The sequence below is a fragment of the Microcaecilia unicolor genome, chromosome 1 (assembly GCF_901765095.1).
Source record: "Microcaecilia unicolor chromosome 1, aMicUni1.1, whole genome shotgun sequence".
NCBI classification, from domain to species: domain Eukaryota; kingdom Metazoa; phylum Chordata; class Amphibia; order Gymnophiona; family Siphonopidae; genus Microcaecilia; species Microcaecilia unicolor.
Window position 1 is genome coordinate 394718115 of NC_044031.1, and position 18641 is coordinate 394736755.

The following is an 18641-nucleotide window of genomic DNA, read 5'->3' on the forward strand; positions in this document are numbered from 1 at the left end:
GCACTGATTGTGATATGTAACTTACTTTGTAGCCCTTTTACATAACTTAGCATGTGCTAAGTGCCACATGGCCCATTGAACACGCAGTGTTTAATTCTGTTAGCACACGCAAAGCTTCTGTAAAAGAGTCCCTTAGATTTTAGTTATTTATGAAATTTTGGGCATGTTTATAAAAAATTTTTAAGTGTTTACACTTAACTTGGGTTAGCAGGCAAAAGTAATGTGCCTTAAGTGCAAAGGCTCTGTGGTAACTGTATGAGGACATGTCCAGCATTTTCCCTGCACTTTCAAAACAGACAAGTTCTCTAACATGTCATACTTTCAAGTGCTATGGTGCCAATGCACCTAGTGCCACCTATTGAGGTGGCATTAGATGAGCCCATATTAACACATTCAACAGTTAGCGCATGTTACTTACCACGTGCTGATTGCAATGTATGGTCTACACCCATACCCCGCCCAGTCCCTACCCCATCCCACGCAAAGCAGTTAGTGTTAGATTTTTACTGCACTGGCTATTTTAATGCATGCTAGACGTTAGCACTCATTAAAACCCACACTAACTGCTTGGCACACCATATTAAACATGTCTTTTTATCTTATAACAACCACTGCCTTGTAAATTATATCAAAACTCATTAGTTCAAACATGTTAAATGCGTTGTATAAGCTAAAATGTAAACCTTGAAAGTCCCTAAAATAAACTTAGCTTTTATAACCTTTTGAAAATATATGTATACCAGTCAAATTTGTGAATTAGTACAATTTGAAGCTTACTTCATCTCTCTCTAAAACTTAAGGCCCCTTTTACTATTAAGTAGTTAGGGGGTAATTCATAAGGAGCTCCTAGTTAAAGGCAGCAGGAACATGAGGAAATAATGATATTCTAGTCATTTGCATGTGTAAGTGGCATCTTACTGAATACTGACTAGTGGCAAAGTACACGCTAGATGGCACATACTTTGGTGGTGGGCATGTGCTTGGGTGGAGCACACGTGCGCATGTAAATTATAAAATATCATTTACGCATAGGTGCTAACATCCAGATGTGGGCTTTTACACCAGCTATAGGGCTGATGGAAGTGATCCAGTCTTAATATACACGTTTTCAGCAATTTGCACTAGTATTCTATACAGAAAAGTAGGCATCTACTTAACTTTATAGAATGGACTTAAAATAGACACCATAACCAGTACCTATAGGGGTAAATTCTGTAAATGGCGCCTAAAAAACCAGCACAGGAAAAAAAATGGTGAGCGCTATTCTGTGAGTGCATACAGATACAACCCTTTTTGGGATGTTATTGGGGTACCTGACACTTAGCATAAGTTCTAACAGGAATAGGTTTCTGGTAATACCAGTCTTAGTGGGTGAAGTGTCAGAAGCAAACGTGTTCCCTCTTATCCTTAGATCAAAGATCACTACACCCTAAATAATAGAAAGAACTAACCTAGAGGGTGCATTTATTTACAATAGCAGCAAAGATAATGTGCAAAGAAGGCAAGAATAAAGACACAGGAAGTCTTACCATAGAAACAGCTCAGAGTAAACGCACATAATCCCTTACTAGACTTCTAACTAAAAGAGCTGCATTGAGCCCACAGCACTTTATACAAAAGTACATGGCACACATACAACTTGATGCAGACTTCTAGCCGGTGGCAGCGTGTTTCTGAGATGTTCAGTCAGCTTTAGCCCAGTCTGCTCCTTGGATGGAATGTCAATACAACAGCCTTTTGCCTCAGATAAGAGCCCATTTTTATACAGAAATCACCAGCTGCAGCTGTGGTAATGATGTACATTCTGGCATTGGGGGTGATGCACACATAACACTGCTATCCCCATTATTATGAATTCAGGGGCCCCAACATTGTCTCGATGGGGTCACCTTGACAAGAAGCCAGGGTTTAATAAACAATGTGAAATTTGCCAGCCACAGCATCTCTGCTGAGTCCTTCGCTGTTCTGGCCATGATGTTGATTCTGATAACAACCTTGTTATTCTAGCACATCGGGACCCTTGTCAGCAGCCTTTGTCTGTATGCAAGGTTGCAGCTTCAGCAAATAACAGGCTTTAGCAACAAAAAATGGAATAAGTCTGAGTCTGCATCTTAAGGTCAGGTTGTGAATGCTGGATAGTGCCTTGTATTATAATCTCATGTATCTTTGCTATATATGAACACATATACCCCCAGATTGTATATATTGCACCTAGTGTTCTGCACTGAAATCCAAGCATATTCTATAACAATGCATTTAACTTAATTGGCTTAAGCTAATTTCGTTGATAACAGCACTTAAGCAATAATGAGCACAAACTGGCAATAATTAGAATTTACGCGCACAACTCATTAAGGGCCCTGTTTACTAAGCAGAGTTATTGGCATGCTAACATTTTTAACGCGTGTTAACCATGTACATGCGTTAACAATGTACGTGCCTACAATATCCTTATAGACGCCTACATGGTTAGCGCACACGCTAAGTGTAGGCAAGCTAAAAACACTAGCGCACCTTAGTAAACTAAGCCTTAAGTGTATTTTGTAATGCAGAATGCCTAAATTCTAATGTGCGCAGCCAAAAATGGGCGTGGTTATAGGTGGGGAAATGGGTATTTTGTGGGCGTTCCAAAATTTACACACATTATAGAATACTAGTTAAAAAAGGGCCGTTTCAGTTTTTAAGGAAACGGGCGCTAGCAAGGTTTTCCTCATAGTGTGTATGTTTGAAGAGTGACTGTGTGAGAGAGAGAGAGTGACTGTGCGAGTGTGTGTGTGTGTGTGTATGTGTGTCAGAGAGCGAGAGTGGGTGCGAGTGTGTGTGTGAGAGAGTGTGTGTGTGTCAGAATGACAGTGTGTGCGAGTGCATATGTGAGAGACAGCGAGACCGAGAGTTTGCTGAACCCCCTTCCACATCTAGGTGCCCCCCTTCACCCATAAGGGCTATGGTAGTGGTGTACAGTTGTGGGTAGTGGGGTTTGGGGGGGCTCAGCACACAAGATAAGGTAGCTATGCACCTGGGAGCAATTTGTTAAGTCCACTACAGTGCCCCCTAGGGTGCCCGGTTGGTGTCCTGGCATGTCAGGGGGACCAGTGCACTATGAATGCTGGCTCATCCCACGACCAAAGGGCTTGGATTTGGTCGTTTCTGAGATGGGCGTCCTCAGTTTCCATTATCGCCGAAAATCAGAAACAACCAAGTCTAAGGTCGACCTAAATTTCCAGATTTGGGCGTCCCCGACCGTATTATCAAAATGAAACAGGGACGTCCATCTTGTTTCAATAATACGGGTTTCCCCGCCCCTTCATGGGACGTCCTGCGAGGACATCCTCAGAAAAACTTGGGCATCCCTTTCGATTATGCCCCTCCAATTGTTTCTGGCCATACTTCTCTTGGGCCAAGACTGCGCCAGATCCCTTCATCTAGGGTTTCCACTGTAATGGATAATAAAAATAAAATATAAACCAAAGTTATACCTTTTTAATACATTTTTTAGTCTAGCCAAAATCACCTTTCTCAGGTTAAGACCGTATACCCTTGAGGAGAGGAGGAACAAGGAGGTATGATATAGATGTTTAAATACTTGAAAAGTATTAGTGAACAAATAAACTCTTTTCAAAGACAGGAAAACTGTAGAAGGAGAGGATATAAAATTAACTGGAAAGGAGACTTGCCCAGAGTCACAAGGAGCTGCAGTGGGACTCAAACCTAGTTCCCCGGATCAAAGTCCGCTTCACCACTCAAATCAAAGTAGTGATCTTTTTGTTCCAAGCAAAACATAGATTACATTCACTCTTCACTAAAGCATAACCTGCATGGAGCAATAGTTATGGGCATACATAGTCTTCAAAAATACAAAACAATAATTAAACATTAACAACCCTGACCACCTTACTGGGGCAGACTGGTGCATTGTACCACTCTTTATCTTCTAGTACTGTTCTGACCTGGCAAAGGAGATTTGAGCTTCTGAAAGTTAGTAAAAAAAGGCTTGCCTTTCCATTTACCACCCAATGGTCTTGGTCCAGAGCAGCAGCCTACCTAACTTTTTTTTTCTCTTTCCTATCTGAAAGTTGTAGTTCCTTTCCAGCCTGTTTTTAATTTGTGCACCACTCTGATACCTCTGTGAAGGGTGGTATATCAAATTTTTAATAAACTAAACTATTAAATTTGTCCAATAAACGGTGTCTCCTTGATTTCCATTTTATGTTTTATTTATCTTTATTAACCTTTAGCGTGAGCTAACACAGCTACTAAACTACTTTATCAATATAAAGGAATGAATAAATTTGAGGTTCACCAAGACAGGCCCTGGCCTTTCAGTTCCTGAAAGGTTTCCACTAACTCCTTTGTCCAACAAATTTTCTGTCATTCTTTCTTAAACAATAGGAACGTCAATAATTTTGCCCTTTCTGCAAAGTTTGGAATTAAGAGTCAGTAATAGGTGACAAGCCCTAGAAAGGCTGTCATCTATCTGATACTTTGTTTGAAGTGGGAACACTTGGTGATGACTTTCACCTTCTATCTCTGCAGTTGCACTTTCCTCCTTCTTGAGAAATACCCTAGGTACCGCTAACATAAGAACATAAGTGTTGCCATACTGGGACAGACCGAAGGTCCATCAAGCCCAGTATCCTGTTTCCAACAGTAGCCAATCCAGGTCACAAGTATCAGGCAAGATCTCAGAAGAGTAAAACAGATTTTATGCTGCTTATCCTAAGCAGTAGATTTTCCCAAGTCCATCATAGTAATGGTTTATAGACTTTTCTTTTAGGCAAGTATCCAAACCTTTTTTAAAACCCTGCTAAGCTAACTGCTTTTTACCACATTCTCTGGCAACGAATTCCTTTAATTACTCATTGAGTGAAGAAATATTTTCTCCAATTTGTTTAAAATTACTAATTAGTAGCTTCATTGCGTGCTCCTTAGTCGTATTTTTGGAAAGAATAAACAAGCGATTCACATCTACCCGTTCCACTCCATTCAGTATTTTATAGGCCTCTATCATATCTCTCCTCAGCTGTCTCTTCTGCAAGCTGAAGAGCCCTAGCCACTTTAGCCTTTCCTGAAAGGGAAGTCATCCCATCCCCTTTATCATTTTCATTGCCCTTCTCTGTACCTTTTCTAATTCTGCTATATCTTTGTTTGAGGTGCTGTGACCAGAATTGGCACACAGTATTCGAGGTACAGTTGCACCATGCAGCGATAAAAAGGCATTATAACATTCTCATTTTTGTTTTCCATTCCTTTCCTAATAATTCCTTACATTCTATTTGCTTTCTTAGCTGCCGCAGAGGGTTTCATCGTATCATCAATGATGAAACCTAGATCCTTTTCCTGGGCAGTAACGCCTAATGTGGATCCTTGCATCACGTAGCTGTGGTTTGGATCCATTTTCCAACGTGTGTCACTTTGCACTTGCTCACGTTAAAACTTCATCTGTCATTTGGATGCCGAGTCTCCGTCTAGTCTTCTGATCCACCTTTCTTGGTTTTTCTTTAGATCACGGACAGGGCCACAGTCTCTCCTCCATACTCATTCATTTATACAGTTAAGTGATTTGGCCTTACCTTTAGTTTACCTAAACTTCCTGGGGCTAGCTTTCCTCTTCCATTTAAGGGAGTCATTTAAATGTCCCTTACTGATAAAGTTACACTGGTTTCCTATGGAAGCCCATTGCTGCTGGCTTGACTGCAGCCTACATGCCTGATTTAATCTACATGCATTCATCTTGATATCATTTCCATGATGCTGTGCTCCTGCTTTTTCCAAGCCCAAAAGGCCTTAAGTGCAGGAATAGTCACAATGCTTCTTTTATATATCAAGCTCCTCTTATTTGGAATGAGCTTCCTTTCAGAATTATATCAATGTGCAATTATCTCCTTTTTAGCAAAGCTTTGAAAACTTACTTTTTAAAGTAATTTTTCAGTGGTTGTTAGATTATGATTTTTATAAATGTACTTACATGCTGATTTTTGTTTGTTATTCTCCAGATCTCTTATTGTGTAATCTGCATAAAACCCGATTGGGTGGTTCGAAATATAAGAATGCATGTAATGTAGTGGGGTATTTGTGGCACATTATCTCTCACTAGGCCATTCTCTGTGGCAATCCTTAATTACCTGGCATATGAGGCTTTCTTCTTGCGATGTTGCCAGTGAATCTTTGGTACCTAAGGTTTTCTGACATACATGTCTAGATTTTTCTTTGAGAATTTCTGGAAAGGATACCTCCTGGGCTCCCATTCCAGTTGATTTAGCATTAAGTCAGGCTCATGGAGTTTCAAGTCTTGTCCCAGACTAGCTACAAACAGAAAAATATTGAAATGAGACGTGCTAGTTTCTTGAATGTTTTTATGTAATAAAACATGCCTTTTACCATTTCATTATGGAAAATACATTGCTCAAAGCTCTTCTGATCAAGCTTTCTGGGTCAGTATATATCAGGGTAAACATTGCAGAGAATTAAATTAAGAAAATTGTTGCCAAAAAAAAAAAGTAAAATGATTTATTTATTTACTTATTTCTGTATTTATTGAATTTAATCACCTTTATGAAAAGATTCACTCAAGGTGGTGTACAGCTGGTGTAGCTTGACATAAAACTTATAATTTTATTATCAGCATAAGAATAGTAACATAATCAAATATAAGCATAAATATAATCATCGAGATAAAGTTGGAGATGGCGAATTGAATCCTAGTAATAGGACTAACATGATACAGTATCAGAAGTGTAAGTATTTAACAGCAATATAAAACAATTATAAAGAGGAATATGATGCATTAAAAATATGTCACAGGAAAACTGAAGAACACATATGTGGCCTTACAGTGATGATTTACTTTGAAGTAATCAAATATTTGACTGTCCTCTCCCAATTTTGTGCTTATCAGGTGTCAGAAACTATGTGAAAGAAGCTTTAGTGAGCATCATTGCAGTACACGCAGAGGTAAGCATATTTGGATTTTTAGATATTTTAATTGCCTTTACAAATCTGAACTCAAGATTAATTATATGCAGGTATACAAGTTTTTTTCTGCCCAAGTAGACTGACAGTGTAATTTGTACTTGAAGCAAATGAGGGTGAAGTGACTTCCCAAGGTCACAAAGAAGTAGAATTTGAACCCTGGCTTCCCAGGTTTGCAATCTTCCTCTCTAACCACTAAGATACTCCATTCTATCATTTGTATTTTTAATTATTTTATGGAGTGCCCATTTTCTAAAACAACATATCTGTTGCTTTGGAATCTCTCTTGTTTGTTTCTTTTTTAACGTTTACCATGTATGATCCAAAGACCAGCCTGATAGCTCATTGACAGTGCTTCTGTATACCACTGTGTGGAGGGACTGAATTTGATTCCTGTATTAGGACTTCTACACTTAGGATTGGGATGCAGTGGAAACATTCATAGCCTCAGGGCAGGAGAAGGAATCCCAGTCACTGCATAACAGTGATACCTAACATGATTGCAGGGCACTGGAAAAAAATAACATATACGTCTGGATCACTAAGAATGCAGGGCATGCCTCATATAAAGTTCGCAGTTCATTTTATTTGTTACTAGCCGTTGAGCCCGTAAAAACGGGCTGGTATTGGGGTTTTCCTTCCCCTCCCCCCCCCCCCCCCCCCCCCCCCCGCGAGGTCGCCACCGCTCCCCCCTCCTCGGAGTCGCCGCCGCCACCCCTCCACCCGGCCCGGGCCCTCTCTTCGCTTCTGAACCTACACATCCATTTGCCAAACGCAGCAACGAACATCAGCTCAGCTGCCGTGGGCCCTTCCTTCTCTGGCCGTGGCCCCGCCCTCCTGTGACGTAACGTCAGCGAGGGCGGGACACAGGCGGAGAAGGAAGGGGCAGCTCAGCTGATGTGCATTGCTGCGTTCGGCGAATGGATGTGTAAGTTCAGAAGGGAAGAGAGGGCCCGGGCCGGGTGGAGGGGTGGCAGCGGCGACTCCGAGTGGGGGGGGAGCGGTAGCAACTTCGGCGACGCAGTTTCCCTCTCTGTCCCGCCCCCCTCCCCCGTCATCACGTATTGACGCGGGGGCGGGACAGAGAGGGAAGTCTCTACTGCGCATTTGCGAGTGAGTCGGTCACTCGCCGTTTATATATTTGATACTGCAAATAATTAAAAATATCTAAATGGTTTTCAGTCATAAAATGTAATAAGGGGACAAAGGAAAATTTGGCATAAAACACAAGAAAGCCTATGTTACAAAACAGAGAGAAGGAAATTAAAATCTAACTACTAACTAAGGAGGGTAGGATGTGTTAATGATCACAAAGACAGCAGTGACGGTCATATCGGAATAACCTGTGGACACAATCTATTACGCATCAATATTAGCTGCATTAGGATAGGCCTGTTTAAAATAATGGGTCTTAAATATTGCCTTAAAGTTCATCAAGGAACTCTGTTTTCGAATGTCAGAGAATTCCACAAGTAGGGGCTATGACTCTGAAGCAAGTAGCTCTAGCTCAATGAGAACAAATCTGTAAGTAAGTGGGAATCATGAGTAGATGTTGATATAAGAATAGAAAGGACCTTAAGGGGATAATGGGTATTAGAATGCTAAATAGAACTAAATGCTAAATAGAATGCTAAATCCGAGCCATTTGGTCGTGGGAGGAGCCAGCATTTGTAGTGCACTGGTCACCCTCACATGCCACGACACCAACCAGGCACCCTAGGGGGCACTGCAGTGGACATTACAAATTGCTCCCAGCTGCATAGCTCTCTTACCTTAGGTGCTCAGCCCCCCAAATCCCCCCCAAAACCCACTACCCACAACTGTACACCACTACCATAGCCCTTAGGGATGAAGGGGGGCATCTACATGTGGGTACAGTGGGTTTTTTTTTTGGGGGGGGGGGTTGGAGGGCTTTCATTTACCACCACATGTGTAACAGGTGGGGGGGATGGGCCTGGGTCCCCGCCTGCCTGAAGTGCACTGCACCAGGGGCGTAGCCACGGGTGGGCCTGGACAGGCCCAGGCCCAGCCACTTTTACTCCAGGCCCGCCCAGCCTCTTCTGCCCGGTTTCCCCGTCCGCGTGGTCTGCTCACTTTTACTGCCCTGAAGCGCCGCTCTCTCTCCAGCACCGGTGATTCCCATAACCAGCCTTCTGGCAGCGCGCGTCGTCGGGGCCTCTTCTCAGGCACGTCCCGCCTACTCTGCAACTTCCTGCGTCCCACCTTTGTGGAAAACAGGAAGTTGCAGAGTAGGCAGGACGCGCCTGAGAAGAGGCTCCGACGACGCTCACTGGCAGAAGGCTGGCTATGGGACTCGCTAGTGCTGGAGGAAGAACAGCGCTTCAGTGCAGGGGGCTGTCGCGGGGGGCGGGGGTAGCGGGTGGAGAGAAAATGCGGCGGGGGGGTAGCGGGTGGAGAGGAAATGCGAGGCCTGTGCCCATCCAGTCCATCTCCAGGCCCATCTAAAAATTAAACTCTGGCTACGCTACTGCACTGCACCCACTAAAAACTGCTCCAGGGACCTGCATACTGCTGTGATGAGGCTGGCATAGAGCTGGCAAAAAATGTTTTTTAATTTTTTTTTTTTTTTTTGGGGGGGGGGGGGGTGGGATGGGGTTGGTGACCACTGGGGGAGTAAGGGGAGGTGATCCCCGATTTCCTCCGGTGGTCATCTGGTCAGTTCAGGCACCTTTTCGAGGCTTGGTCGTGAACAAAAAGGGACCAAGTAAAGTCGGCCAAATGCTCGTCAGGGCCGGCCTTCTTTTTTCCATTATCGGCCGAGGCCGGCCATGTCTTAACCACACCACCGTCCCGCCTTCGATACACTGCTGACACGCCCCCTTGAACTTTGGCCATCCTTGCGACGGAAAGCAGTTGAAGCCGGCCAAAATCGGCTTTCGATTATACCGATTTGGCCTGGATTAGGAGAAGGCCGGCCATCTCACGATTTGTGTCGGAAGATGGCCGCCCTTCTCCTTCGAATATAAGCAGGATTGTGAACTAGATAGTTGTCTAACTCATCTATTGAAATAATCTTTCCTTTATAACTTGGTTTTACACCTGGATAGAACTTACATTAACATCAGGCCAGGTTCCCACCACGTTTGGAGATACCTTGCTAATGGCTATCCTAAAACATAACCTCTCTAACTGTAGACTAATATTTATTTATTTTATTTAGAGCACTTATATCCCACCTTTTCCCACAGAATGCAGGCTCAAGGTGGCTTACAAGAGACTGGAAAGGCTAACGCCAAACCAGAAAAAATATACATATAATAGTTAAACAGAGAAATAGAGGGGAGAAAAAGAAAAAAAAGAGGAGAGATAAAAGTCCAAAATGGTCTGTCCATTTGATGTTGTGAAGGCGGCAACACGCTGTGACAGAGTATGGTAGCGATGCAGCTCTCTTCAACCGCCAAAAACAGCTGACTGTAAAGTGGACATCACCGAACAAGTCATTGATGAGGCCCTAGTTGGAGGATTGTGTTAGTTTTGGAAGCTGTATTTTGCTAAGGACTTGAAGTGGTTCACAGAAAAGCTTCAAAAATGATATGGGCTTTGTGCCAAAAGACCTACAAGAAGAAACTTGAGACCCTGAATATGTATACCCTAGAGAAAAGGAGGGATAGGGGTGATATGATATAGACATTTAAATATTTGAAAGGTATTAATATGCAAGCAAACCTTTTCCAGAGAAGGGTATGTGGTAGAACTAGAGGACATAAATTGAGGTTACAGGGGGGTGAACTCAGGAGTAATGTTAGGAAGTATTTTTTCTTGAGAGTATGGTGGATGCCTCGAAAGCCCTCCCACGGGAGGTGGTGGAGACAAAAACCGTAACGAAATTCAAGGATGCATGGATAATATGGAAAGAGAATGAAATCAAAACAACTTAGCTGTACGTAAAAATCCAGTAGTTGGAAAGTAAGGCTAGTGTCTGGTAGACTTCTGTGGTCTGTGTCCCAATTAAGGCTAGATAGATCTGGTTGGGCAGGAGCAGGTTTCGATGGCAACTCCAGTAGTTGAAAATTATGCCAGTGCCAGGCCGACTTCTACAGTCTGTCCTGAAAATGGTAACTGCAGCTCAAGATTCTATTTGGGATTCTGCCAGGTACTTTGACCTGGATTTATTACTGTTAGGATACTGGACTTTTAAGGACCATTAGTCTGACCCAGAATGGCTATTCTTATGTAAGTATGCATATTTTTGGTAGACTGGATGGACCGTGCAGGTCTTTATCTGCTGTCATCCACTATGTTACTATGTAGAAAAGGATTCAACACTGAATCTAGGTACTGAAGTGAGATCGTATCAGTACTATGTAGAGGGCATCAAGCAATCGTATTACAATTTGACTTGTGAGCCGCATCTGATGTAGTAGATCATGCTATACTGTTAGAAGTATTAAGTGACCTCGGACTCTTAGGTAAAGTGCTTAATTGGTTCAAAGGATTTCTCACAAAATTCACTTACAGGGTAAAATATCTAAACTCTGTTTCTACATCATGGTCAGCCATCTGTGGAGTTCCATAGGGCTTACCTCTCTCCCCATTTATTTTTAATGTTTTAATGAGTTTGTTTGGGAAAGCCCTATCTAAAATACAGGAAACCTTTTATACATATGCAGACAATTAACATTTTTTATTTCAATAAAATTCACATCAACTTTTAATGTTAGGGACATTTCCATTGTTCAGAACTGTATAGATGTAGTTGAAAATTGAGCCTGAGAGCAGTTATCCAATTATCTAGATCTATTTGATATACTGCATGAGATACAATCTGGTTTTACAACAAGATACAGTATTGAGAGTCTTATAGGGCTTTGTTGACAGAAATTAGATCCTTTGTTTCTAAAGGAAATTGTGCAGTTGTACTTTTAGATTTATCTGCCACGTTTGATTTGATAGATTACAAAAAAATGTATAATTGTTGAAAGAATAAGGGTTACAGGATACATCCTGAAATGGTTCTCTGGCTTTTTGAAAGGAGGACGGAAGACCAAACGACAGCCAGCGTGGTTAAATAGTGAGGCGAAGGAACCTATTAGAGCTAAAAGAAAATCCTTCAGAAAATGGAAGAAGGAACCGACTGAAAATAATAAGAAACTGTATAAGGAATGTCAAGTCAAATGCAAAGCGCTAATAAGGAAAGCTAAGAGGGACTTCGAAAAAAAGATTGCGTTGGAGGCAAAAACACATAGTAAAATTTTTTTAAAAAGCAGGAAGCCGGCAAAAGAATCAGTTGGACCGCTAGATGACCGAGGAGGCTGGGCGTCTAAATGGCAGATGACGTTTAATGTGAGCAAGTGCAAAGTGATGCGTGTGGGAAAGAGAAACCTGAATTATAGCTATGTCATGCAAGGTTCCACGTTAGGAGTCATGGACCAAGAAAGGGATCTAGGTGTCGTTGTTGATGATACATTGAAACCTTCTGTTCAGTGTGCTGCTGTGGCTAAGAAAGCAAATAGAATATTAAGTATTATTAGGAAAGGAATGGAAAACAAAAATGAGGCTGTTATAATGCCTTTGTATCGCTCCATGGTGCGACTGCACCTCGAATATTGTGTTCAATTCTGGTCGCCGCATCTCAAAAAAGATATAGTGGAATTAGAAAAGGTGCAGAGAAGGGCGACGAAAATGATAAAGGGGATGGGACTGTCAGGATTGCAGGAGGTCAAAATTATTGCTGGACATACTTATATTAATATGTTTGACAATATTAAACCACCTTCTGACCTCTGATAAACTCTCTCCCCTCCCCTTCAGGAACCATTGAGGATGAAATAGACCAAATGGTGCTCAGAGAGGCCTGATAGCCCTTTGGTTTCTCAATTACTCCTGATTAACATACCTTTTGTTCCATCTGGGAGCAGGGCTTCAGAGCAACCAAAGCCAGACATAGAGGCGCCATCACTAGGGATTTCAAACAGGACAACCTGTGAAAGTTGTCACCTTTCCTGACTTCAGAAAGTATCTGGAGTTCTGTAAAGGAAATAACTGGGAAAGAGAGAAGTTTTTGATCTCTCTCCTGTTCCCTCTCAGTTCTTATTAGGTATAAAGCAGAGCTCATGAGGGCACTACGGCTCTCTCTCTCTCTCTCTCTGTCTTTCTCTGTGCAGCAGAGCACAGAGCTCAGCTTGGAGTCTACTGCCCCCCTTTCTCTGTCCAGGGGGGCATCTCTGCCCTCTCTCCCTGCAAGCAGAGCACACCGGGCTCTGCATGCACTATTTCTTTCTCTCTCTTCCTTAAACACACACAGATACAGGCCTATACCAGTTACCTGTACTAAATGCTGTGAACCTATACATATCAGCAAATATAATATACTTTATATATCCAAATCCGTGTGGATTGCATATTCTTTGGGAACCCACTGCCTCTGTGAACTGGACCCCGGGACAAACCCTAGACAACGATAGCTGACTTCCCTATGAGGAAAGGCTAAAGCGGTTAGGGCTCTTCAGCTTGGAGAAAAGGCGGCTGAGGGGAGATATGATAGAGGTCTATAAAATAATGAGTGGAGTTGAACGGGTAGATGTGAAGCGTCTGTTCACGCTTTCCAAAAATACTAGGACTAGGGGGCATGCGATGAAGCTACAATGTAGTAAATTTAAAATGAATCCGAGAAAATATTTCTTCACTCAACGTGTAATTAAACTCTGGAATTCGTTGCCAGAGAATGTGGTAAAGGTGGTTAGCTTAGCGGAATTTTAAAAAGGTTTGGACTTCTTCCTAATGGAAAAGTCCATAGACCGTTATTAAATGGACTTGGGGAAAATCCACTGTTTCTGGGATAAGCAGTATAAAATGTTTTGTACTTTTTTGGGGATCTTGCCGGGTATTTGTGACCTGTTGGAAGTAGGATGCTGGGCTCGATGGACCTTTGGCCTTTTCCAGTATGGCAATACTTATGTATTTATGAGTACAGACAGGTCAGGAATCCAAGATTTGGAACTCCTCATGTGGGGTTCCACAGGGTTCAGCCTTTTCTCCCATTTGTTATAATGAGGTTTTTAATGTTATAATAAGATGGTCATTCACCTGTGTATCTGATTTATTGTGCGGTCTATGGAGGATAACAATCTAAATTAAAATCTGTCACATTTTTTTGAATGGTTGTGTCCTTCATGAATTCAAGTCCTGCCCAAGGACCTAATTAATGTAGAAGTTTTGTCGTAAAATATATGCAGTTCCAAATAAAGCTAGGTTTTGCAGTCTGTAAGGTGGTAATCTTCCTAGGTTAAGCAATTCTTTGTGAAATTCTGTGGTATGGCTCCCAAAATTTCAATTGTTATTAGTACCACCAGATTCTTCCAATTTCAACTTATAAAGTTCTTCATGATGTTTTCTAAGTCTTTTTCTCCGACCTGTCACCTGGTATTAACAATTCAATAAACCATATGTATTTCAGTTCTGTCACTGTTATATCTGGCATATTGTAGTCTATCAGTTTGGATTCTAAAATCTCACAATATTTCTGCATTTTCATTTTCTACCAAAGAGATGCAAAGAGTAAAAGCAGAAGGATAAGGGTGAAGAGAAGTGAGCCAAGTCACAGCATGGCAGATGGTGGGGGGGGGGGGGGGGGGTAAAGTGTTGACTGCTAGAAATAAATGGGAATACAATAAATAAATGATGTAACTCACAGTAATGGAAATGCTTGAAGGAATAACCAGGTTTTCAGTTTGGCTTTAAAATTGGGATAGCTAGGCTCACTCCTGAGTTCCAAAACAGAGGAACAATCAAAGTGGTTTACATATACAGTGAGCAGCAATGGGAATCAAACCTGGTTCTTCTGGTTCTCAGGCTGCTGCACTAACCATTAGGCTACTCCTCCACTCCATAAATAAGTATGTCTAGAAATATAATGGATGACCAACAGGGGACCTCAAGTCTGAGTACAAGGAATATGAGATTTGAAGACCTAAATGGATGCAGGGAGGTATACAGGAAGAGGTAAGCCAAATAGTATGGGAGATCTGTATGAAGGTGATGTGTCAACAGTAAGGTCTTAAACTAGATTCTGAAGAAAATTGGCAGCCATTGTTGCTCATAGAGCATGAGAGCAACATGATCTTATCTGTCAAGTTTGAAAAGAAATTTAGTAGCCATATTTTATAAAAATTTACAGCCTTTTGATCAATGAAACAACCAGGCCAGATGGTAAAGAATTAGAGTAATCAAGACAGTTGAGGATTAAGGAATGTATATGAAATTGTGAAGGTCCTTGTTATCTAAAAGAGAATCCACAGACTTGGAGAACTCAAGAAGTCCCATGGAGAAACTCAAGAGCAAAGGGAAGTGGGAATAAAAACCAGGATTCCCAAAGACTGGACCACAGCAGTAGTAAAAATGAAGCAAAGTTTATTATACAATAAAATGACTCGACACAATGTTGTGTTTCAGCCAGAAGGCCTACATCAGGTGTGCATGATCATAAACTGTTGGGCCACAGCTATACCAGGTTGCTACTCCTTTATTAGCCAATATCAAGGGGTCTTTCCTTCTCATCAGACTATTGTATATTTGTACTGCCATCTCATGGCCCGTAAGAGGGATCCATCTTTTGCCCAGCTCTACAGATTCGGAACCCGAAGCCATCGCCGTGCTCCTAGCCAAAACCCTGCTAGCAGCATGCTTGACTCCTGATGTAGGCCCATGATATCATAAGTAAATATCCATCTTCTAGGTGGTAGGATGTCAAATTTATTAATGATTCTGATTTGATATTACAGGTATTCACTATTTCTAAGGAACTCGTGCCTCGAGTATTAGCAAGGATTGTGGAAGCTGTTGCTGAGGAGATAAGTCGACTCATGCAGTGTGTGTCTGTCTTCAGTAAAAATGGAGCTTTACAGGTAAACAAGTGCTGCTATGTTGGTTGCGCCACAAAGAATTATATACATTAAAAATTATCCAGAATTAATGGCTTTTATTTTTAATACTTTATAAACATTTTTGTCTAATGGGGTTTTACCTTCCTTGCTTTCTGTCCTTCCATCTGTAGATGGTTGTCAGCCTCCCTCCCCTCCATTCTTCCTTCCAGTCTCCCATCCCATTCGTTATACCCTCGCTGCTAATCTCACCACCATCTCTCTCTGCCATTTTTTCCCTGATATTCTTATCCTTATCCCACCTTCCCATCTCTTCAAAACTTACCACACTCCCATCAGTTTTTTTACCTTTCTATCAGCCAGACTCAAGTCAGCTGATATTCAGCCAGCGGAGATCAGCATTTTTTTAAATCCTAACTGTCACTGGCTACATTAGCCCTGGACATTCAGTACTGGGCCATGTGCGGGCACCGGCACCAAATATATTTGGGACAGATTGTCCCTATGCTGGCCTCTGGAGCTTAAGCAAGTCCCAGCCGATATTCATCTGAAGCCCACATAAGACAGTTTGTGCGAGGGACCCATATGACCAATATAAGGTGCAGAGCCACCTGAATCCCACCCCCACCTCAGGTCCTGATCCCCCTCCCCAGTAATACCAAGTTCTTCATTCTCCCTTTCCCCTGACCAAGCAAACAAATCCACTCTCCTCCCACCCTTCCTCCATGCAGGATAAGCCCAAAGGCATAGGTAGATGGGTCGTCAGGGGAGTGACCGCTCTCCCAATGGTGCCGACACCTATTTTTCACATGATCTGTCACATCAAAAATAAGCGCCAGCACCGTCAGCAGTCCACTGTCCGCTCCTCCCCCCTCCCCCGATGCCTCAACCTGTCTAATCTTTTGTATAGGCTCCCTTGTGCCTATTTTCAGTGGGATCTATCCACTAATAAAGCTTCCAGAAGTTAGTGAACAGCCCTCTAAAGATCACTGAATGTAATATAATGGAATAACAGAACTGATTAAGCACAGAAGAAAAGATTGTTCATATTCTAAGTATGGCAGATGAAGTTATGATCTCACAGCTGACCTTTATTGATACAGTGCACTAGGACCTTTATACAAAAAATGAGGAAATGATTTTTTTTAAGTTTCTGAAGATAAAGTCTAACCTTTAGATACCTGCTATTTTAGAAGGAAATGCGAAGGCAGATTTTAGATAATACATTTGAAGGGGAATTCACACGTCCGTGTCATGAAGTGGAGAATTCCCATACTATTTTATAACAGTATGCCAAACACAAAGCTTGTTGTAAAATCAGTGCACAACAGCATGTGTCCTCCACATACAGGGGGAGCACTGATTTTAGAAAGCTGCAAGTGGGGAAAACAAGCGTAGCATCCCCCCCCCCCCCCCCCCCCCCCCCCGCCCCAGAATACACATAAAAGCAACTTTCTAAAATCACTGTTCCCTCTAGAAAGTGCCTTCATCTCAGCATTAACGGCCTCCCCATAGCTGGACATCTCCTCTCCCGCAGCATCATCCTCCTCCCCAGACAAATTCTTCCCCCGTGGCATCAAATCTCCTATCCCCCAAGGCTAAAAGCCGTCCCCCATGTGCCAACCTCCTCAGGCCACAACACCGCCCCCCACCACCTCCCTCGAAATCACACCCCAATCCCTAAACCAACCTTACAGATCATATCTCTTCTTTTTTTGTGCATCTTCATTGGCTTCCAGTTGAGGTGAGAAAATTGTCTAAGTTTTATTGTTTCTTTTTAAGATTTTTCAAGGTGCTGCACCAATTTATATGAATGATCTTTTTTTATTTTTCCCTCAACCACAAAGTTACAGTTATTAAGATATGTAAGAACGTTTCAGTTTTCAAATCCTAGAGGGATTAGATTAACAAAACTATTTAATTCCTCCTTTTCTTTTCAAGCTGCAAAACTTTGGAGCATTCTTCCTACCCATCTTAGGGCTATTTCTGATTACAGAATATTCAGAAAAATATTTAAAACGTTTTTATTCAGAAAATTTGTTGCATGTTATTAGATTTAGGCAGATATATTGAGTAAATTGTATAATTTCATTTCTTTGAGTTTTATCCAAAGCTTTTTTTAAAAAACTGAAATCCATATTGAACTTGATTTTAGGCATATGCAGAATAGAAGAAGTTTTTTTATATAGCACCCCTTACAATGTTGCTGTGCTATCCTTTCTGAGAACTAAAACTCATTCATACTTATTTCTATTTATTCTATTTCTGTTGTGCCCTTCCCAACTGAACTCAAAAATGGTTCTTGGTATTCCCCATAATATCACAGATGGACGTCCACACATGCTTCCTTCACATGTACAGGGAGGCAGAAAGCAAAGCATTCCAGTATCAGTTTTGGAGCATGTACCCCTAAAATGGCCACCAAAAAAGTGCATTTTATTCCAACACAGTGTGAAAACATACAGAATAAGATCTTACAACACATGAAACCTAACAATAAGGACAAAAGAGTATACAATAGAGGCAAGAAATAGATGAAATGGGTTGTAAAATTAATTCAAGCAGGAACAATTGTAGGATTTTCTCAGATAGTCCTGGAGTACTGGAATAAACTCCCAGAAAACATGAAAATTTCTCAAGGTTATCTCGGTTTTAGAAAATGGCTTAGAACTTAGCTGTTTAAGGAATTTTTTAAAGCTGAACTTTATGAGGTGTCTTGGGTTATGTGTTTGAGGAAGGGGTGGATTGGACCAGGATGGGAGGGGGATTGGGATGGTTTACATGTGAATCCCGCTGTTTACAGTTTCTAACTGAAAGTTGTAGAGTATAAGT

At 41.8% G+C, this 18641-nt stretch overlaps 1 protein-coding gene across 1 annotated transcript in view; it reads left to right on the forward strand.

The window, feature by feature from the left end:
- EXOC2 (exocyst complex component 2) overlaps window positions 1–18641 on the forward strand; it is a 300400-nt gene that overhangs the window by 264438 nt on the left and 17321 nt on the right. The window contains exons 24-25 of the mRNA XM_030210951.1: window positions 6896–6951; window positions 15711–15833. Of these exons, the coding sequence (XP_030066811.1) occupies window positions 6896–6951; window positions 15711–15833 (179 nt within the window). The remainder of the gene's footprint in view (window positions 1–6895; window positions 6952–15710; window positions 15834–18641) is intronic.